The following is a 24,577-nucleotide window of genomic DNA, read 5'->3' on the forward strand; positions in this document are numbered from 1 at the left end:
ATATAACTTATATTCCCCAGAATCTAAGCTTGCAATATATACCAAGCTTAATTATGTGGAAGGATTTCCATATGATTAATTACAGCTTCATTAAACTTCATTATCACTTCATTATATCTTCACTACACTTTATATATACATGTGAGGAATACAATACCCTGGGGAATTATAGACAAATGTAAATGGTAATTATACCTAAGTTCATCAAAGAGATTCAAAAAGTTTTAGAACATGCTCCCTTATAAAGCAACCTGACGGTCCCTTAAGAAAATAGGATCATGGATAAGAAAATGTGTCTTATTTTTTGCATAATCCAAATAAACAAGTTAAAAGTGAGGGCTTCAGCTACAGCTACCATCTCTTGGTACTGCTAGCTCCTCACATTCTTCTTCAGATAAACATAAAGCACTTGAAAATTCAAAGACAGATATCTGAACTGAAAGATGATAATCAAGAAATATTACAAGACTAATTTGGTTTTAGAAATCAAAACTAGTTAGCTTAAACTCTTTAATTGGTACATAATTTCCTTTCTATTACCCCTGAACACTAGATGTATTCTAAGTCATTCATCACATTCATAGACAAGCTTCATATCTACTACATTCATAAACAAAATACTTAGCGTGCTCATCCACTTACATTGTACTGTTCAGCCAGTGGGTATGTCCCATTGGAGTCTAAAGTCCGCATTTCCTTAAACTTGCTGGCATATTGTTCACATGGGATGGAGTAAGAGGATCCAAAGAGGAATTCTCCAAGTGTTGCATGTGCAAACCGGAACTGTTCCTGCAAGGGGAAGGGCAAGACATAAGTATAGTTTTCATCACTTATAGATGAGTAAAGATTAACTCCTCCAGGTATTCAGTATCTGTCAAGAATTTCATCTCAGGCAGTGGACACCTGGAGAAGGAGGACCAATTACTACCTCACTACCTTAATGTGATGCTCCTTGGGACATGCTCCCACACAAAAGTTGCCAAGAGTGCAAGCAAAGACTAGGACTGACAATATATTCAGTTCCTTTCTCTCCCACAGTCTAGCACTGACTTCTTTTTCCTTCTGACCAATAACACTCAGATATTTAATGTTCTCGGATGGGTGATGGGCAAGATGCAGGGATGACCCATCATCCAAGAGGAGCCAAGATGAGAGGGAGGAGGGAGGGGTGGTGAATAGGAGTGGAATGGGTGGGGTGAAATGGATGGAGGCAGAATTATGCCTTTTAATTTTGGCTACCTTCCTGGTAAGGGGGAAAAAAAGCTCTTAGTATATATAGGTATGTAATAACAATCAGTCTTCTGGCAATGATGTGTGATAGTGAGGGTAGGAGATGGTCATCTCTGGAAGCCTTTAGTCACAACCCACACAGTAGGAAATGTAAGCCCATTGGTTGCTTTACATAGAATGAGGAGTAGTGCAGTTTGGCAGAACCCAGTATGATTGAGCAGCCCTGTTTAGGAATGCACTGCTCACCCCACATGGGGATAAGGCTAGAGAAGGTGTCCAAACATGAGGAAGTCACCTCTAGTATGGTCACCCATAATGTGTTTCCTACAAGAAAGAAACTTAAGACTAAGACTCCTGTGTTTCCTACTAGGAATAAACTCAAGACTAAGACTCCTGTGGTTCCTACTCCACTTATGTCAACTAGTCAGAATGTCTCTCTGTCTCTTTCTCTCTCTCTCTCTCTCTCTCTCTGTATATATATATATATATATATATATATATATATATATATATATATATATATATATATAGCGAACATTATCGGAGCTAATACTGAACCTTGTGTGACTCCACTTATCATTTCTTCTCAGGTCAAATTTTTATCTCTAAGCACCACCCTCATTTTTCTCCCATGCAAGAAATCTTCCATCTACTTCAATAATTTTCCTTGTACATCTATTGCTTCGAGTTTTCTTAATAGCTTTTTGTGTGGTACTTTATCAAACACCTTTTGTAAATCCAAGAAAGTACAATCTGCCTATCTGTCCCTTTCTTGTATTATATCTATTAACCTTGAATAAAAACAAATTAAGTTTATGGCACATGATTTCCCTTGTCTAAAACTAAACTGTTTTGGATTCAGTATATTGTTTTCTTCCAGATGTTTGGTCCATCTACTTTTTATGATTTTTTCACATTTATTAGCTATTGTGCTTGTAAGGGAAACCAGTCTATAGTTTGTTGAGTCTTCCTTATCCCCCCTCTTTATATAGTGGGACAATATTGGCATTTTTCCAGTCTTGCAGTACCTTTCCTTCTTTGAGTGAGCAGTCTATTTTCTTATATATTTTGTTAGTTCATCTATACATTCTTTTAATATCCATTTTGCAATTCCATCTGGGCTGTGTAATTTTCTGACATCAAGGTTTAATATTTGGTCCCTTATTTCTTTCTGTGTCAGTTATTTCTTTCATCGGGGGGATCTTTCTGCCTTTCCTTCATCCCAATTGTGTGTATTTTCACTTGTGAATACAGATTTGAAATGTTTATTCATAATTTCATCCATTTCTATATCTTTTATATATTCCATATTCCCTTGACATAGTTTCACTATTTCCTCTTTAATTTTTAATTTACCACTTACACATCTATAGAATGAATTAGGTTGATCCTCACATTTGTCTATTATGTCTTTTTCATAGTTTCTTTTTTCTTCCCTGCATATTTTTACATATTCATTTCTTAGTTTGATATATATTTGCCACTTACCTGGTTACTTTTATTTTTTCCATCTTTTTCAAGCTTTATCTCTTCCATCTTTTGCCTCACTACTTTTTTGTTGTACCAGCACTTAATGTACACTTTCTACTGTTTTTGTTTTGGTACATGTTGATCCACTCCTTCGTTATAGATTTCTTTTAATATTATCCATTTCTCTTCCACCTATGTTTCTTCATTAAAGAAGTTTTCCCAACTCATTTCTTGAAAGAATTTTCTAAGTTTCCCAAGATCCATTTTGTCATACATTAGTCTTCCTTTTCTGTGTTTCTAATTTCTTCCCAAATAAATTTCCTCTTTTAGTTTGAGCTCAGTTAGTATGTGGAAGGGGTTAACAGTGTCATAAAATATTGACATATTATTGCTGTCAATGTGATCTGTCTCTTAATGTCCTTCAATATATAGAAAAGAAAATGTTCTACCCAACAACTCAGTTCCACACGTCATGTCACTTGTAATAGATATATCAATTCATTCCAAAGAACTCAAGAAAATAGACATAACACCAATTGAAACATTCATTTTGTTAAATTGAAGGCTTAAATAACAGTAAGCCATTTCACTTTGGAAAAAAAAAAAAAAAAATATATATATATATATATATATATATATATATATATATATATATATATATATATATAGATATATATATATATATATGACTTTATGAGGAGTCACACAGGCTGGCTTGTGTCCATGTGTTGAAAAGGAATTAATATACAAGTCAAACCATTCAACTGTCACAATTGTTCATGATGTCAGATTGTTAGTTTTCTTTCTGAAGCACACTAATGTGTTGTTATTTGCATTCTAGTACAGCCATACTCTCCTAATACTACTTACCACATTCTCAACAAGAAAAGCTCGTCCTTGTCGAAGGTAGGTAAGGGTTTCACAGGGACTGATATAGCCTAAGTTCTCTAGCTGGTCAAGCACAATCAACACATACAGCACTGTGCCCGTCCGTCCAATCCCAGCACTGTTCAGGTGAAAAACTCTGTGAATGCTGCATCAAACATAGATAGCTCATGCAGTTTTGGAGTACTGTATGTTCATAAGGGGAATCAGTACACTCCTATGGGATTTGCTGGAGGAGAAAATCAAGTTAATATATCAAAGAGCAATGTTATGACATACAGTTGTACAGGGGACAAAAACAGAACAGGAAGAAGGGATAACTATATCTGGGAAATTATATACATTAAGGTGGAAGACTAGAGAAAGAGGCAGAATATACTGGGAAGCAAAGCAAGAATGTAGGAGGTGCTCTAGGAGTAGTATAGAGAAATAAAAGGATGTCTGAAGTAACAGTCATGTATGGGAGAGAGACTTGGGTAGTGACTGCAACAAGTCATATGGAAGTATTGAAAACAAGGTGTTTGAGTTATGAAATATGGCAAAGAAAGGAATGATAGGATTCATGAAGAGACTGGGTGACAGATGGAATTGAGAGGAGTAGAAAATGCCAAACTGAGGTGGTATCATCATGTTATGAGAATGGATGATTGTACATATCCTGAGAGATGCAGAAATTGGTGATACTATCAGTGACAAAGTAGACCAAGAATGAAATGTGCAGATCAGATAAATAAAGCCATGAAAACACATATTTGTATTAACTACCATAAATTTTGGCATATAGGTTGAGTTTTCAATCCTAAAAATATTTTTCTGAAACTAGGGGTTGACCTCTACGGTGGGTATAAAATCCAAACATTCACCACTTAGACATGTTGCACACATGTTACAACACTATGTGAGTGACTTTTCTTCATCATCCATTTATTCCATTCTATACTGATATTGTCATGAAAAGGTTTATTTAGGCTGACATCAAGAGGCTGAGGCATAAATTTTAATCTCCCTATAATTACTGCAGTTACAGTATTATTTCAATGCAGATATTTTGTTTTACATTTTCTTTTAAGTGAGATCTGAACATGTCCCACCCTAGCAAACTTTTTTCTTTCATAAACTACCTGGTAGCCTACTCCATATTCAGTCCATGAATATGATCCAGTTTCTTCCATCCAACCTTTCCACACACACACACACACACATTTGTCGAATGGACGGCGAAGATTGGAGTGCCGAAGGAAAAGTGAAATTTTCGTGGATCTCAACATACCTTATTGTATTTACAGGGAAGGGGAAAGCTCGTGGTATAGTGGGAAGGTGAAGAAAAAGGAGAAGGGGAGGGATTACTGAGGGAAATGGAAGGAAATGAGGAAGGGGAGGGATTACTGAGGGAAATGGAAGGAAATGAGGAAGGGGAGGGATTACTGAGGGAAATGGAAGGAAATGAGGAAGGGGAGGGATTACTGAGGGAAATGAAAGGAAATGAGGAAGGGGAGGGATTACTGAAGGAAATGGAAGGAAATGAGGAAGGGGAGGACTTGGTCCAGGAGGCCAGGCATCTTGTAAACAAGCAAAGGACCGATGATTTTGGAGAAGAAGGGATTAACAAAAATGTAAAGATTAGAAATATAGATAAGAGCAGCACAATGAAAGGTGAGGATAATAATTTCCGGGGATCTAATGGGGGGTGGGGATACCAACCTCCCCCGATTAGCAATACTAGAGGAAAAACTTGAGAAAATGACCGAACATTGGGAGAGTAGGTTTGGTAAAATGGCAGAGATTACATAGAGAGTTGAAAATTGGAAGAATTAGAGAAGGTGAACAAAAACCTAACTAAAGAAATAGAAGAATTAAAAAGACAGTTAAAAGAAGTAAAAGATGAGAATGAGGAATTAAAGAAGAAGAACAAAGAGAATAAAGAGTCCATAGCAAAAGAAGCACAGGGTTGGAAAAAAATCCAAGAGAACAGTAAAGTTGCATTTACTGACATAATAAAACAGCAAATGAAAGAACAAACTGAAGACTCAGTTATTAAAGTGATGAGACAGAAGGAGAATATAGTAAGAGACTTAGCAGATAAAAAGAAATGTATAATTATATTAGGAATGGAAGAGAAGTATAATCTTAATAGAACCACAAGAATCAAAGAGGAAAAAGAAAAAGTAAGCAGTTTACTAGAATTAGTTCAGGAAGATGAACCTGAAATCATGAAATAAATTGAAGAGATGCATAGACTCGGAAAATATAGTACAGATACGACCAGACCAATTAAGATTAAATTCAGGTCACAAACAATAGCAGAGAATATCTTAGCAAAAACAGGGAAACTAGCAAACAGTGAACAATATAAAAAGGTATGGATAAAAAGAGAAATGAACAAAGAGGAAAGAGAGGAGGAAAAAATGAAAAGACAAGAAGCTAAGGAAAAAACCCAAAACAGAACAAAGACAGAAAAAGAGAAATTCTATTGGAGAGTAGTGAATATGAAAGTGAGGAGATGGGCCATACCAGAGAATAACAAAAGGGAAACAGAAAATACAAGGGAAGTAGCAGAAAATTAAGAGTGTCTTACACAAATATAGATGGATTAATAACAGGATTGAATGAAATGAATGATTATCTGAAGGAAAAAGAACCGGACATAATGGGAATTGTAGAAACAAAATTAAAAGGTCCACTACCACCCAACAGTGTAGGACATGATGCATATGATTATTGGATTAGAAACAGAGAGACAAAACAAGGGGGTGGAGTTATGTTCCTGACTAAGAAAGATATAAATGTGAGGAGTGTCACATATGGAAAGAATACAGTAGAGATGACTATGATCGAAGTGGAAGACAGAGATAAGAAGAGCAGAAAGTTTGTGATAAATTATTTGCCTCCAAAAACAGCCTCATGGGAAGAGAGTGAACATAAAAGTATGTTAGAGGACACAAAGATAACATTAAATAAGATAATGGAAGATGGAGGAAGAATAGTTATGATGGGCGACTTTAATTGCAAAGAAGTCTGCTGGGAAGAGATGACAGTAAAGGGTGGAGACAACTCATGGGGAAATGTTCTACTCGAGATGATTATTGACGATACAATGACACAATGGATACAAGAGAACACTATGTATAGAAATGAAGAAGAACCATCAAGACTAGACCTAGTAATCACATCTGAACCTAAAATAGTGGAAAAGATTGAATATAAGACACCAATAAGTAAAAGTGACCACATATTGATTGAACTGGAACTAAATGAGGAAAAATACATAAAAAGAAATGAACAATATAGAAAAGGAAGAATGATGTATGATTTTTTTATTATTATCATTATTTTTCTTTTAATAAGATAAGAGAATTCTTTCAAAAAGAAGAAGACTGGGAAAGAATATGCAAAGAAGAAACAACAATGGAAGAGAAATGGAATATTTTGACAAAATTTTATATACAAAAAAGGAGTGGAAAAGTATGTCCCAAGACAAAAACAAGAAAAAGAATATGTAAAGTGCTGGTACAACAAAAGTTGTAGGGAGTTAAAAGACAAAAGAGATAAAGCCTGGACCAAATTGAAGAAATACAAAAGACCTGAAAAATGGAAAATATATACTTGTTATAGAAATGAATATGTACAAACGTGCAGAGAGAAAAAGAGAAAATAGGAAAAAGATGTCATTGAAAAATGTAAAGATCAACCAAAACTATTCTACAGATTTGTAAACAACAAACTAAAAAACAAACAAAATCAAGAGAAATTAAGACAAAGAGGAGTTGAATACACAAAGGAAATAGAAATAGCAGAAATTATGAACAAGCATTTTAAATCAGTGTTTACAAGGGAGAACATATAACCTGGAGAGACTGAATGGGAAGAGAAAGTCTTATGAAAGAAATACAAATAACAAAGAATGAAATAATGAAACACTTGAGTAATCTTGATGTCAGAAAATCACATGGACCAGATGAAATAGCAAACTGGATTTTGAAAGAATGCAGGAATGAACTGGCAGACAAAATACATAGCATAATAAACAGTTCCTTGAAAGAAGGAAAAGTTCCAAAGGATTGAAAAAAAGCAAATATAGTACCTACATATAAAGGGGGAAATAAAGAAGACCCTACAAACTATAGACCAGTCTCTCTAACAAGTACAATAGCAAAAATTTGTGAAAGAATTGTCAAAAGTAGATGGGTAAAGTATTTAGAAAAAAAACAAAAAAAAACAATGTGCTAGATCCAAGGCAATTTGGATTCAGACAAGGATGATCATGCATCACCAATTTAATATGTTTCTATTAAAGGCTAATAGATATAATACAAGAAAGAGATGGATGGGCTGATTGTGCATTTCTAGACCTAAAAAAAGCTTTTGACAAAGTACCACATCAGAAGTTGCTTAAGAAATTAGAAACTGAAGGAGGAATACAGGGTAAACTGCTTAAATGGATGGAAGACTTTTTGCAAGAAAGAAAAATGAGAGTAGTGATAAGAGACAAACACTCAAATTGGGATGAAGTAATAAGTGGTGTTCCACAAGGAACAGTTCTGGCCCCAATAATGTTTGCTATATATATTAATGATATGGATGAAGAAATTGAAAGTTATATGAGCTTCTTTGCAGATGATGCAAAACTATTAAAAAAAAGTAAACACGGAAGAAGATTGTGAGTCACTACAGAGTGATCTCAATAAAGTATGGGAATGGAGTAGGAAGTGGGAGATGGAGTTCAATACTAAAAAGTGTAGTATAATGGAATTTGGAAGAAGCAGAAAAAGAATAATAGGATCATATAAATTGGGAGAAGAAATAAAAAAAAAAGTTTAAAATGAGAAGGACCTGGGAGTCATTATAATGAATAATATGTCACCTGAGAAACATATAAATAAGATTTTTGGAGAAAATTATAATTTAATAAGAACAATCAAAGTGGCATTTACATACCTGGATGAAGAAATGGTAAAGAAAATACTAATCACTTTGATAAGACCAAGATTGGAATATGCAGCACGATGTGGTCACCAAGTACAAAAAAATGTATAACAAAACTTGAAAGAATACAAAGAGCAATTACAAAATTGGCACCAACACTCTCAAAACTATCATATGAAGAGAGACTAGCAAAACTTGAGCTACAGACACTAGAGCAGAGAAGAGAGGAGATTTGATAACTATTTAGAGAATCTTGAAAGGCATAGAAATTATTGATAGAGAGGATCTAATAAAATGGGATGATAGAAATACAAGAGGACACGGAAAGAAAATCAAGAAAGACAGCTATAGAAGAGATCTGAAAAAGAACAGCTTTCCTCTCAGAGTAATAGACATTTGGAACAAGTTAGATGAGAAAGTGGTGTGTGCAAAAACAATACATGAATTTAAAAATAGTTTAGATAAAATGAGATATGAAGACGGGACACCACGAGCATAGCTCCCCTTCCCGTAAAATACAACTAGGTAAATACATATATTGACAAAAACACTTGGAGTGAATTTTATTAGATATAACCATTGGTTTTAATTTAACTCTACCTGAGAGGCAGCTTAACACTACAGTAAACTTGGTTTTTGAATTAAATTTTACTTTTCATCATATACTGTAGTCTAACTTCATATACCAGCAGGCCTAAGTTTTGGGTCACTGGTACCAACAGTATGTTCAAGGATTGAACATATGGAGAGATACAAAGACGGGTCACCATGAGCATAGCTTCCCTCCTGTATATTACAACTAGGTAAATACAGTAGGTATAGGCCTAACTCAGAACTTTGAACTAAAACTCTTGAGGCTGAATGGTACACCAGGTCAACCTGTGTACCATAATTAAAGGTAATTGTATTAAAGTACACAGGGAAAGAATTATACTAATAGAATTTTGTCTCTAATTCTCTAGTTATCACATTCCTTGCCTATTAATGTATTTAGGATACCAATGATGTCAAGGGCTAGCTTTTGTATTTGAGCTGATGTATCGAACCTCAGCCGCTATTTGATCAGTTCCTTCAATCCAGTAGCTAGCTTGTCTAATTTGCCTTTTAAAGGATTTTCTGTCTTCACTAGGATAAAAAAAAGTGAAGTGCAAAAACTATTTAATTTACATAATATAAAAATATAAATTTTAACTTACATTAAATTAGAGAGGTATGAACTGGGCACAAGTGAAAGAGTCAGAGAAAGCATGGCCTGCATCTCTTTTCTTTTATACGAGGGCGCACAACACAAGTGCCAATGCCAGGTGCCAGTTTGTTACATTTATAAACCTAATCTATTTACCTAGCTTCACACAATCCATCCACATTATTTTTGTGTGAAGAGGGTTTACAAAGGATCAATTTCTAATTATCTACACTACTAGAAGAACCTATTTATAAACACAAGGGCACTACTTCTTTGCGTCATCATTATTATGGTGACCTATGACAGTCATAAAATGCCCGAGTTGTGTACTCCTCAGCCGCTGGTTTGTAAGTCCTCCTGCAACTGGAATACTTATATAAGTGGTGCCCTAATCCCATTTCATATATTATCATCTAACTTAAGATAACCTACTAGTTGGTTGGATTTAACATCCATATGCATTTTCATAAATGAGTGCATAGAGGATTTAGGAAGAAATGTCAATGTAATAGTACTGGGAGACCTTAATGCTAGGGTAGGAAATGGTCCAATCGATGGAGTGGTTGGGAAATGTGGAGTTCCAGGAAAGAATCGTAGTGGAGAGTTGATGGTGGAAATGTGTCTAGAAAGAGAGTTGATGATAGCAAATACAGTGTTTCGGAAGAAAGTCAAGCATAAGTACACATGGGAGAGGGTGGGGGAGGGAAGGGTGGTAGATAGAGCGCTAATGGATTATGTAGTGGTAAATAGGACTATGATAGGTAGAGTTAAGGATGTACATGTGCTAAGGGGAGAGGGTGGGGGAATATCAGATCATTTTTTGGTGGAAGGTAAGTTGAGAGTGGAGGATAGATGGAGAAAGAAGAAAGGGACAAAAGGTAGAGAGGTTCTTAGAGTGAACTCTTTGAATGAAAAGGAAAAGGAGAAGGAGTATGGAAAGAAGCTGAAGGAGGAGTGGGAGGGAGTAAAGGATAGAGTAGAGCTGGGTGTGGAGGAGGAATGGGGATGGTTCAAGGAGGGAGTCATAAAGTGTGCAAGGATGGTGTGTGGAACAAGAAGGACAGGGGCAAATAGAAGAAAGGGTAGTGAATGGTGGGATGAGGAAACAAAGAAGGTTGTAGAAGAGAAGAAGCGAGCTTTCACAGATTGGTTACAAAATAGGACGAGGTAGTCATATGAGAGGTACAAAGAAAAGAAAAGAGAAGTAAAGCAAAAGGTAAAGGAGGCAAAGAGGAGAGCAGATGTGAAATGGGGTAAGAGTATAACAGAAAATTTTGAAAGTAATAATAAGATGTTTTGGAAAGAAATTAAGAGAGGAAGATAAGGCCAATCAAGTAGAGAAGAAAAGGTTAAAGGTGCAGATGGAGAGATGATAATGGAGGAGAAGGCAGTAAGGGGAAGATGGGCAGAATATTTTAGGGAGTTGCTAAATGTGAAGGAGGATAGGGAAGGAAAGATAGCTGCAGTGGGAAATGCGAAGAAAATGAGAGTGATGAGTGAGGAGAATGGAGGAGAAATAAGGAAGGATGAGGTGAAGGCAGTTGTTAAGATGATGAAAGCAGGTAAGGCACCTGGTCTAGATGGATGCCATGCAGAATGTCTGAAAAAGGGAGGTACAGTGATGGTGGACTGGTTGGTGAAGTTATTTAATGTTTGCTGGAGAGAGGGTAGAGTGCTGGAGGGGAGGAGAGCCTGTATAGTTCCTCTTTACAAGGGAAAAGGGGACAAGTGTGAATGTAGTAGTTTCAGAGGGATTAGCTTGTTAAGTGTAGTTGGGAAGGCTTATGGGAGGATCTTGATTGAGAGGATTAGGAGAGGAACAGAAGGAGTAATTGGTGAGGAACAGTGTGGATTTAGGACGGGTAGAGGTTGTGTAGATCAGATCTTTGTGGTAAGACAGATATGTGAGAAAGCTATAGGAAAGGGGAAGGATGTTTTTTGGGCTTTTATGGATCTGGAAAAGGCTTATGATAGGGTGGACAGAAAGGCACTGTGGGAGGTTATGCAGATATACAGGATAGGAGGAAAGCTTCTGGGAGCTGTCAAGAGTTTTTATGAGAGTAGTAGAGCTTGTGTCAGGATTGGAAATGGAGAGAGTGAGTGGTTCGAGGTAAAGGTGGGACTTCGTCAAGGATGCGTTATGTCGCCCTGGCTGTTCAACTTATACATGGATGGGGTGGTGCGAGAGGTGAATGCAAGGGTAGTGGGAAAGGGATTGGAGATGGTTAAAGAAAATGGAGAAAAGTGGGAGGTGAGCCAGCTGTTGTTTGCGGATGACACTGCACTTGTGGCAGGATCGGAGGAGGGATTGAGGAAGTTGGTGACAGAGTTTGGGAGAGTATGTGATAGAAGAAAGCTAAAGATAAATGTGGGTAAAAGTAAGGTGATGAGATGTACAAGGGGTGAAAGTGGCAGTAGACTGGAAGTGAGCATTAAGGGAGAGCGACTGGAGGAAGTGGATAGTTTTAGATACTTGGGTGCAAATGTGGCAGGAAAAGGTGGAGTGAAAGTGGAGGTAGAATGTAGATTGAGAGAAGTGAGTAAATGCCTTGGTGGATTAAAGAGTGTAATGAGGAATAGACATTTGGGAATGGATGCGAAGGGGAGACTGTATGAAAGAGTGATTGTGCCAACAGCACTGTATGGGGCAGAAACATGGAACATAAGAGAAGAAGAGAGAAGGAGTTTGAATGTGTTTGAGATGAGGTGTCTGAGAAGTATGATGGGGGTTACTAGGCTAGATAGAGTGAGAAATGAGGAGGTGAGGAGGTGAGGAGGAGAACAGGGGTGGAAAAGGAGCTGGGAGATAGGGTTGATGAAAGAATATTAGGATGGTTTGGACACATGGAAAGAATGAGTGAAGAAAGACTAGTAAAAGAGGTACGGAAGGCAGATGTGGGGGGAGTGAACATGAGGGGACGTCCTAGGATGAGGTGGATGGATGGGGTGAAGGGGGCTTTGGGGAAGAGGGGAATGTCTGTTGAGGAAGGACAGGAGAGGACAGAAGACAGGGGTGAAGGGAGAATGGTTGTATATAGATGATGTTGTGATTGCATGAGGTGGAATGGGTGGGGGTGGGGGTGGGGGGTGGGGTAGTATGTGTGAGCAAAAGTTGATGCAGCTCGAAGGGATTTCTCCCCGTCGTCTCCTTTTATGCAAGGGGGGGACAGAGAGGGGGGGTCGCCGATTTAATGATGCGGCCTTGCTGTGGATGTGCTGTGTCTTGCGACACTGCTTCTGACCCTGGGCAGTGGGCAAGGTGCAGGGATGACCCGTCATCCAGGAGGTGCTCAGATAAGAGGGAGGGTGGGAGGGGTATGGAGTGTATTCAGTGATGGAATGGGTGGGAATGATTTTATGCCTTTCCCTTTTTGGCTACCTCCCTTGTAAGGGGGAAAAAGCCTTGGTATATGTATGTATGTATGCATTTTCATTAAGGATGATGAGCAATATAGCTCTTGCTAGGATGTGGCTTATGGTGCCACATCCATGTCACTTTGTCTTACTGTGACACATAATGACACACCATAAAATTTGACACATGACACATCATGGAACCTGGTATATCCCCTTCCATGGATAAAAATGTTTAAGCCTGTGAAGCAAGGCTTGAATATTTTGTATCAGGATGCAACAAGGTGTCAGCTATTACATTTTGTTTTCCTGGGATGTGTTGAATACTTAAATCATATCACCAGAATAGATGACCTCATTAAGGAAGTCACTGCTGCAAAGTTTTTGTTAGAATTAGACTTGATGAAGGGATATCATCAGATCCCTCTTACAAGCAGAGCTACTGATATATCTGCTTTTGTTACCCAACACAGGCACTTTCAATATAAAGTGACCCCATTTGAAAAGAAAAATGGTGGAACATCATATCAGCATCTTGTAAATTGGCTAGTTGAGGGATTGCTAGGCGTTAGAACATACTTGGACAATATGATTGTGTTCACTGATACATGGAGCGATCATATGAATAGGTTGAAGGGTTTATTTGACAAACTAAAACAAGCCTAGCTTACTGTAAACCTAAGGAAGAGTGCCTTCTGGGAGGAGTACCATTGACTGTCTAGGACATCAAGTCGACCAGAATTACATCACGCCATTAGAAGCCAGAGTGATAGACATCATGGAATTCCAGGTCTCAAAGACAAAGCGAGGTACCAGAAGATTCATGGGCATGCTTGCATTCTATTGGAGGTACTGTCTGAACCTTGCAGAGGTAGCTGTTCCTTTAACCCACATATTCTCTTTTAATCATTTCAAGTACTGATGCAGCCATTGGGGAATGTAAAAAGCTTCTCTTGGATTGTCCTGTCTTGATAGCTCCAGATTATAGTAAGACTTTTTACCTTTTCTGTGATGCCAGTCATGTAGCAGTAGGTGCTATGCTTGCTCAGAAAATGGATGGTGTCATGAGACCCATCTCATTAATGTCTCAAATCCTCAAGGATGATCAAAGGTGGTGTTCTACCATTGAAAAGGAGGCCCTCAGCCTCATATTAGATTTGAAGAAATTCAAGATTTTTCTTGATAAAAAAGGTGATCATCCTGAGTGACCATAACCTCCTGAAATATATCATAGGTGGAAAAGCAAAAAAATGACAGACTAGCCCAATGGGCATTAGCACTCCAGGGATATGATTTAAGTATTCAACACATCCCAGGAAAACAAAATGTAATAGCTGACACCTTGTTGCATCCTGATACAAAATGTTCAAGCCTTGCTTCACAGGCATATACATTTATCCATGGAAGGGGGATATGTCATGTTCCATGACATGTCATGTGTCAAGTTTCATAAGCCACACACTCCTAGCAAGAGTCATATTTGCTCACCCTCCTTAATGAAAATGCGTACTGATATTAAATCTAACAACTAGTAGGTTATCTTAAGTTAGATGATAAGGTATGAAATGGGATGGGAATAGGCTACTTCTTATATAAGTGTTCAAGTAGCAAGAGGACTTACAAACCAGTGGCAGAGGAGTACACAACTCGGGCACTTTATGGCCCAGGTCATAGGTCATCATAACAATGATGACATGAAGAAGTAGCATCATTGTGTATATAAATAGGTTCTTCTATTAGTATAGAGAACTAGCAATTGATAATTTGTAAACCTTCTTCACACGCAAAAAAAGAAGTGGATGGATTGTGTGAACCTAGGTACAGTAAATAGGAATAGAATAGGCTTATGGGCATAACAAATTGGCACCTGCCGTTGACACTTGCGTTGTGCGCCCTCGTATAAAAAGAAGGTACGCGGGCTGTGGCAACTCTCTCACCCTGTTCGTACTCCTCTGCTCGAGAGTAAGTCTTGTAAAAGGTTTTTGTTTATCTGTTGTTTTTTGTTCTGCTTTCGGTTGGAAGGACAGACTATGAATTGTACCAAGGAGCGAATGGGGCGATGGTCTGTCCAACACTCAGCTCATAGTTAAAGTTATAGCCCGTGTCCTGCTGACCAGACTACTTGGCTACGTTTCAGAGTTAGTTCTACCTGAGACACAGTGCGGATTTAGAAAGGAGAGATACACCTCCGACATGATTTTTGTCACCAGGCAACTACAAGAAAAAGCACAAGAACAGAGACAGGACCTCTACTTTGCCTTTGTTGATCTAGCAAAAGCCTTTGACACCGTGAACCAGGAGATGCTCTGGAAGATCATGACAAAGTGCGGATGCCCACCCAAGTTTATGGCCATCATTAGAGCATTCCATCAAGGTATGTCCGCAAGAGTATGTGCAGGGGGCCTGCTATCGGACCCTTTTGAGGTATCGATTGGTGTTAAAGAAGGCTGCGTCCTTGCACCCACCATATTCAACTTGTACCTTTCTGCCATTACCCTTCTAGCACGCTATAACACCCGAGCTGAAGACGGCATTGCCATAAACTACAGATTAGACGGAAGCCTATTCAATCTTCAGCGGCTGAAATCTAAAACCAAAGTCCGCACAACCTACATATTCGATCTTCAGTATGCTGATGATGCAGCATACTCAGCCCCAACACAGCAAGCACTCCAGAGAAATATTACAGCCACCAATGATGCATACCGAGCAGGAGGTATGCTGGTCAATGTGGACAAGACTGAGGTACTTCAGTACCTATTCGAACCCCAACGGTGTAACCCCAACATACTCTCTAGTTTTACGGTGGAAGGGGAAGAACTAAAAAACGTGGATGTCTTCAAGTATCTTGGTAGCATTCTCTCTTCTACCTGCGAGCTTGAACCAGAGATTCAGAACCGCATTCGCCAGGCCACAATAAGCTTTGACAAGCTCAGGGAGAGGGTATATACAAACCGAGATCTAACTGTTAAAACCAAAGTTAAAGTGTATGTTGCCATCTGTCTTCCCATTCTACTGTACGGCAGTGAGTCCTGGACGCTTTACAGTAAACAAGTCCGCAGATTGGAGGCCTTCCACATCCACTGTCTACAGTGCATTTTAGGCATCACTTGGCATAACCGTGTACCACACGTCGACATTCTTCAAACTGCTAACACCACCAGCATAGAGTCAGTGATAATCACCCGCCAGTTGTGCTGGGTTGGACATGTCATACGAATGCCAGAAAACCGTCTCCCTCGACAATGCCAGAAAACCGTCTCCCTCGACAGGTTCTCTATGGTGAACTGAGAGATGGGACCCATGCGATTGGTGGACAGAAGAAGAGGTTCAAAGACCAGCTGAAATGAAACCTTAAAAAATGCGATATAGAACCAAACCAACTGGAAACCCTTGCCTCGAACTGATGTACCTGGCGCTTAACCATCAAGCAAGCAGCTGAGACTTTCGAGGAAAAATACGCAGCTACCAGAAACCTCCAGCAAGCCCGCAGGCATGAGTACCAGGCCCAAAACCCTCTTCCACCCGGGGACGGTATCCCATGTCCAACATGTGGAAAGCGCTGCGCCTCAGAGTTTGGCTTGAGGAGCCTCGACGCATACATCAGTGACATCGATAATGATCTTACCAATGTTTCACTTTCTAAACTTTCAAGAGAGAGAGGACGTCTTCATCGTCAACGACGGACTGCCTTAACTAACTAGAGTAAGTTAAAACTTATATCTTTATATCATGTAAATTAGATAGTTTTTGCATCTCACCTTTTTTCTTTTAATCTCAGTGCAAGATAGAAAATCCTAATAAAAGGCATTAAGCATGCTAGCTACTAGATTGAAGGAACTGATCAAATTGTGGCCAGATTTGATACATCAACTTAAATGCAAATCCTAGTCTTTGACAGAAGTGTTTCTATACTAACAACTATAGAAAGAGGGGGAGAGGACAGAGTCACTGGCTGTCATCTTTCCTCATGTGGAAAAGTGTAAAAAAAAAGAAAAAAAATAGAGATTAATAAAGAAGGGGAAGCCTTGGGTCTGGTCAAGAGACCAGGTGACTTCCAGGTGAAAGTGAGGATGTTGACGGAGAAGGAGAACAAAACGATCTTTCCCAATATCTGTAACACAGGATCACCTCATAAAGATCTGATGTATTAACACAGGATTTTAAATGTACTTGTATGTATCATACATATACAAACATGCACCAAAAGCAAAGAAAGAACAAGATGTGTTAGACCAATTAAAGTCATACCTGCAGTGGACAACAATTGGGCCTTTGGGGTTTGAATGATCCTTCCTGAGGGTCATGACCATGTGAGACAGGCTGTAAGCTGTGATGGGGACTCCATGATCAGGCCAGGCTTCGTAATGGTACTGTGTTACCTGTGGATTACAAATTACAATGACATGATATAGCTTTATTTCACACTGAGGCTAATGTTACTCAATAAGCTATCTTGAATCATTGACAAAATCTGATTTCAGCTCTTGAGTGGAGCAGTGTATATAGCTCCAGGTTCAGTCATCATGAACTGTTTCTAGACAGTAGCTAGAATCCCTTCCATTGTCCAAAGCTCATGTTTGCAATTTATTTCAGCAGGTTTCAATAGGTTCATCTTCTTGTTGATTTCCACCATCACAAGCAGAAATTCACATCTCACATTCCAACTGTAAAATAACTACTCCAGGTCCAGACAATATACACTATGACATGTTACAACACCTATATTTAACTACAGCATCTTTGACATTAAACCTCTTCAGCCATATCAGAAGGCATCCTCCCAACCACCAAGAGAGAAGTATCATAATCCCTTTCCACAAACCAGGAAAAGACAAAATTTTCCCAAGCAACTACCATCCAATTGTTTTCACAAACTACCTCTGCAAATTCATGAGAAAAAAAAATCTCATTATGCTCTCATGCCAACTGGAACATCATTCTCTCATATCACTCTTTTGAATATGCTTCTGAATCATCCGCAGCACCACAGATATCCTAGTGCAATCAGAAATAATAATCCACACCACATTCGACAATAAACACTATGTCTATACTGGATTCTTTTATCTGAAAAAAGTATATGGCAGGCAGGGAGTGGTGAATGCTACATGTACTCATAATCCTAGAATTCTAGGGGAGCCTTACCCATCTTCATATCCTAATTCCTAATCCAGAGAACCTTATAAGAATGCACAGGAATAAACCTGTTCTCACCACATCAAACAAGAAGGAGTACCCCCAAAGGAAATTTTCTGTCTCCTTCTTTTCATCATAACAACCCATGACATACATAACTAAACAAATCTCTCATCCTCAGAACAAAAAGAGAAAAGGTAAGAATGAAAGAAAGAAAAACCTCAACTATATATTGATGATCTACCCTTATTCTGCATCAGAACCCACCCTGCTCATATCAACCACCTTTTCCAGAGCTGTAACCTAAGTATACAAATTGGTTGAAGACTATGGATTCTGTTTCTCTACACAAATATCAACCACCATACACTTCTTTGTTGTTGTCAGTGTCATTCCCTAGACTGTCTGCCAGAGCAGTCCTGTCTCCCTATGGAGCGCTATGGCTGAAACAGGGTTTTCCCACAAATCCCTTATAGAGTGTACATTGTGTTGTCGGCGTGTGTGATTGTGTACAATGCAGTCTTCCATAATGTGTGTATAGTATGGGGTGAAGTGTGGCATCCCAGACAGTTATCTGCAATACTGTCATCCAGCCTTCTCTGGCAGCTTAGGTCTGGATAGTGGCTGCACATCAGTCTGGCCAGGTGGACTCTGTCCTTTTGGTGGAGAGAGTATTCAAAGGAATCAATATCAGGGGGTCTGACATGCAACAATATACTGTCTTTCAGTTTGTTGATACTGTGCTGCATGGAAGGGAGTGAGTGGGAGGTGGGAATGAGGGAGCATGTGTGAATGATATTTTGATGCAGCCTGAAGAGATTTTTCCCTGTCTTCTCTTTTTCTGCATGAGTGGATGGAGAGGGGGGGTCACCAATTAAATGAAGCAGCCTTGCAGTGGATGTGTTGTGTATTGTTACATTGCTTCTGACCCAGGGCAGTGGGTGAGATGCAGGGATGACCTGTCATCCAGTAAGAGCCAAGAAAAGAGGGAGGGAGGGATGGTGAATGGGAGTGGAGTATCTGGGAATGAAATGGGTGGTAGTGGATTTATGCCATTGACTTTGGCTACCTCCCTTGTAAGGTGAAAAAAAGCTGTTGGTATATACATGTATGTATGTATGAATGTATGTATAGATTTCTCTATGGTTGGGTATCTTTGAAGGCTGCAAAAGGTCATTTTATTTGCTCTATGGGTTGTGGTGCTGTCTGGATTCATTGTGAATATTGTGATGTAGATGGTGAGGATTTTGTAATTGATAAGAATGCTGCTATTATGTAATAGTTTGCAGCAGTGTCCCTAAGTGAAACAAGATCTGAACCTCTTCTCTCCATTGCCCATTCTTTACCATCCTGTACCCTGTATATTCATATTAGATTCATAAAGTGCTCTACAAGTAATCTCCACCCTCAAATCCTACCACCCACTGGTCCACAAAATCCATTCATGGATCATCCAAATCTATATCCTTCTGCTGAGTGCCATCTCAAGAAGGTATCCCTAGCTATGAAAAAGTTAACAAGGCAGCTCAAAGAAAAGCATCTACACATCTTGATTGTCCACTCCATTTCCAGTAGCATACTATTACCCAATTCTTTGATCAACGACACTAAACATGTGGCAAACCTACTGGGAACAACACTCAACAAATCATCTAAAAAGTAATCAAATCCTATATACCTGATATCTTCATATCAATATAAAAGATGTTTTGAAACAGCACCACTACACTTAAGAACATGACATTCCTACTTCATACATAACTACCTCATGACAAGAAATAACCTCCCTCATTAGCTACTGTAAAGACAATATCACACATACTGCTTTTAAATGAAGAAACAGGGATGGAAGAGAAATGGAATATACTAAAAGAAATTTATAATGAGGGAGTGAATAAATATGTACCACAACCAAAAAAGGAAAGAACATACATAAAAAGCTGGTACAACAAAAAATGTAGTGAGGCACAAGGCTTGGAAGAAATGGAAAAAAGACAAGAAAACAAGCAAATGGCTAATGTACATCAAACTAAGAAATGATTATGTAAAAATACACAGAGATGAAAAGAGAAACTACACAAAAAAAAAAAAAATAGAAAAATGCAAGGAAGAACCCAAACTATTTTACAGTTATGTAAATGGCAAACTGAAGAATAAACATGAAATAGAAAACCTGTGCCAGGGTAAATACGAATATACAGAAGAACTGGAAATGGCAGAAATTATGAACAACCACTCCAAATCAGTATTCACAATAGGAAACTCACCTAACTGTGAGGAAATAGAGAGAGAGATATCCCCCTCAATGAAAGAAATAATTGTTACACAGAAGGAAATCAGCAACCAAATGAAAAACCTTGATGTCAGAAAATCACATGGTCCAGACGGAATTGCAAATTGGATACTGAAAGAATGCATGGAGGAATTAACAGATAAAATATACATACATACATACATACATACATATACCAAGGCTTTTATCCCTTACCAGGGAGGTAGCCAAAAAGAAAAAGGCATAAAATCATTCCCACCAATTCCATCCCTGAATACACTCCACACCCTCCACCATCCCTCTTATCTGAGCACCTCCTGAATGACGGGTCATCCCTGCACCTTGTCCACTGCCCTGGGTCAGAAGCAGTGTCGCAAGATACAACACATCCACAGCAAGGCCGCTTCATTAAATCGGCGACACCCCCTCTCCGTCCCCCCATTACATAAAAGGAGAGGACGGGGAGAAATCCCTTCGGGCTGCTTCAAATTTTGCTCACACATACTACCTCAACCCCCATCCCCCCACCCATTCCACCTCATGCAATCACAACATTTTCCATATACAGCCATTCTCCATTCACCCCTGTCTTCTGTCCTCTCCCGTCCTTCCTCAACAGACATTCCCCTCTTCCCCAAAGCCCCCTTCACCCCATCCATCCACCTCATCCTAGGACGCCCCCTCATGTTCACTCCCTCCACATCTGCCTTCCATACCTCTTTTACTAGTCTTTCTTCACTCATTCTTTCCATGTGTCCAAACCATCCTAATATTCTTTCATCAACCCTATCTCTCAGCTCCTTTTCCACCCCTGTTCTCCTCCTCACCTCCTCATTTCTCACTGCAGTGGGAAATGCAAAGAAAATGAGAGTGATGAGTGAGGAGAATGGAGGAGAAATAAGGAAGGATGAGGTGAAAGCAGTTGTTAAGATGATGAAAGCAGGTAAGGCACCTGGTCTGGATGGATGCCATGCAGAATGTCTGAAAAAGATAGGTACAGTGATGGTGGACTGGTTGGTGAAGTTATTTAATGTTTGCTGGAGAGAGGGTAGAGTGCTGGAGGACTGGAGGAGTGCCTGTATAGTTCCTCTTTACAAGGGAAAAGGGGACAAGTGTGAATGTAGTAGTTTCAGAGGGATTAGCCTGTTAAGTGTAGTTGGGAAGGCTTATGGGAGGTTCTTGATTGAGAGGATTAGGAGAGGAACAGAGGGAGTAATTGGTGAGGAACAGTGTGGATTTAGGATGGGTAGAGGTTGTGTAGATCAGATCTTTGTGGTAAGACAGATATGTGAGAAAGCTATAGGAAAGGGGAAGGATGTTTTTTGGGCTTTTATGGATCTGGAAAAGGCTTATGATAGGGTAGACAGGAAGGCACTGTGGGAGGTTATGCAGATATACAGGATAGGAGGAAAGCTTCTGGGAGCTGTCAAGAGTTTTTATGAGAGTAGTAGAGCTTGTGTCAGGATTGGAAATGGAGAGAGTGAGTGGTTCAAGGTAAAGGTGGGACTTCATCAAGGATGCGTTATGTAGCCCTGGCTGTTCAACTTATACATGGATGGGGTGGTGCGAGAGGTAAATGCTAGGGTAGTGGGAAAGGGATTGGAGATGGTTAAAGAAAATGGAGAAAAGTGGGAGGTGAGCCGCTGTTGTTTGCGGATGACACTGCGCTTGTGGCAGGATCGGAGGAGGGATTGAGGAAGTTGGTGGCAGAGTTTGGGAGAGTATGTGACAGAAGAAAGCTAAAGATAAATGTGGGTAAAAGTAAGGTGATGAGATGTACAAGGGGTGAAAGTGGCAGTAGACTGGAAGTGAACATTAAGGGAGAGCGACTGGAGGAAGTGGATAGTTTTAGATACTTGGGTGCAAATGTGGCAGGGAAAGGTGGAGTGAAAGTGGAGGTAGAATGTAGATTGAGAGAAGTGAGTAAATGCCTTGGTGGATTAAAGAGTGTAATGAGGAATAGACATTTGGCAATGGATGCGAAGAGGAGACTGTATGAAGGAGTGTTTGTGCCAACAGCACTGTATGGGGCAGAAACATGGAACATAAAAGAAGAAGAGAGAAGGAGTTTGAATGTGTTTGAGATGAGGTGTCTGAGAAGTATGATGGGGGTTATTAGATAAAATATACAATATAATTAAATTCTCACTTCAAGAAGGAAAGGTGCCAAAGGACTGGAAGAATGCAAATGTTGTACCAATTTATAAGGGAGGAAACAAGGAAGATACATCAAATTACAGACCAGTCTCCCTGACAAACACAGTAGCAAAATTTTGTGAAAAGGTCATAAAAAATAGATGGGCTAAACATTTGGAAGAAAAAACTATACTGAATCCAAATCAATTTTGATTCAGACAAGGAAGATCATGTACAACAAACTTGATCTGCTTCTACTCGAGATTGATAGATATAATACAAGAGAGAGATGGTTGGGCAGACTGTGCCTTTCTGGACCTACAAAAGGCATTTGATAAGGTATCACACAAGAAACTAATAAGGAAAATAGAGTCAATAGGTGGCATCAGAGGAAAATTATTGGAGTAGATGAAAGACTTCCTGAATGGGAGGAAAATGAGAGTAGTAATTAGAGATAAATTCTCAAATTGGGAGGAAATGATAAGTGGTGTTATATGAATTTCTTTGCAGATAATGCAAAAATACTAAAGAAAGTAAGAACAGAAAAGGATTGCAACTCATTACAACAAGACTTGGACAAGATCTGGAAGTGGACTCAAAAGTGGGAAGTGAAATTCAATATCAAGAAATGTAGTGTAATGGAATTTGGAAAAAGTAAAAACAAAATGTCGAGAGAATATAAAATTGGTGAAGAGGTAAAAAAAGTAAACTGGGAGAAAGACCTTGGAGTGATGATCAGCAGAGACATAACACTGGACAAACATATTAATAAAATAGTCAGAGAAACTTACATTTTACAGAGGTCAACAGAAGTGGCATTTGTCTATTTGGATGAGGAAATGATAAAAAAAATTTAACTACACTAATAAAACGAAAACTCAAGTATGCAGCAACACTATGGACACCCAGTACCAAAAAGAATATAAAAAATTAGAAAGAATACAAAGAGCAACAACAAAACTGGCACCAACTCTTTCCAAAATGACATATGAATAAAGGCTGTCCAAATTGGAATTACCAACTCTGGAACAAAGAAGGGAAAGAGGAGACCTACTTTCTATTGAATTATGAAAGGAATGGAAATCTTAGATAAGAATGATTTATTGAAATGGAAAAACAAGAAGACACGAAAAGAAACTAAAAAAAAATACATTACAGAAGAGATCTGATAAACAAATAAACAAAATTGTTGGAGAATCCTATAACTTGTTAAGATCAATAAAAGTGTTGTTTACCTATTTGGATGAAGAAATTATTCTAAAAATATTAGTCACATTGATAAGGCCAAAGCTGGAGTATGCTGTGACATTATGGTCACCCAATACCAAAAAGAATATAAAGAAAATTGAAAGAATCCAGAGAGCAACCACGAAAATGCCCCCAGCACTTTCAAACTTCAGTAGATATCCTCTCTTCTTTGTTCCAAATTTGGTAACTTCAATTTAACCAGTCTCTCTTCATAGGACAAGTTTGAAAGTACATACATACATATACCAAAGGCTTTTTCCCCTTACATGGGGGGTAGCCAAAAAGAAAAAGGCAATGAAATGGGTGGGAGTGATTTCTATGCCTTTTTCTTTTTGGCTACCCCCCATGTAAGAGGGAAAAAGCCTTTGGTATATGTATGTATGTATGTACATTCAAACTTGTCATATGAAGAGAGACTGGTTAAATTGAAGTTACCAAATTTGGAACAAAGAAGAGAGGATATTTACTGACGATCTATAAAATCATGAAAGGCACAGAAATACTTGATAGAGAGGACTTAATAAATTGGGACAAAAGAAACACAAGAGGACATGGAAAGAAACTCAAAAAGGATAGTTATGGAAGAGATCTGAAGAAACACAGTTTTCCACACAGAATGGTGGACACTTGGAACAAACTGGATGAAACAATAGTGTATGAAAAACCATACAAGAACAAACTAGACACTGCGAGATACAAAGGCAGGACACCATGAGCATAGCACCCCTTCCTGT

The 24,577-nt window shown here is 38.7% G+C and overlaps 1 protein-coding gene across 1 annotated transcript in view; it reads right to left on the reverse strand.

Moving 5' to 3' along the window:
- LOC143030414 (receptor-type tyrosine-protein phosphatase alpha-like) overlaps positions 1-24,577 on the reverse strand; it is a 292,993-nt gene that overhangs the window by 61,619 nt on the left and 206,797 nt on the right. The window contains exons 22-24 of the mRNA XM_076193561.1: positions 17,300-17,430; positions 3,571-3,706; positions 643-789 (exon numbers count right to left, since the gene is read on the reverse strand). Coding sequence (XP_076049676.1) covers positions 643-789; positions 3,571-3,706; positions 17,300-17,430 — 414 coding nt within the window. The remainder of the gene's footprint in view (positions 1-642; positions 790-3,570; positions 3,707-17,299; positions 17,431-24,577) is intronic.

Source organism: Oratosquilla oratoria, chromosome 12 (assembly GCF_046742065.1).
Source record: "Oratosquilla oratoria isolate Oo_2021 chromosome 12, ASM4674206v1, whole genome shotgun sequence".
Classification (NCBI taxonomy): domain Eukaryota; kingdom Metazoa; phylum Arthropoda; class Malacostraca; order Stomatopoda; family Squillidae; genus Oratosquilla; species Oratosquilla oratoria.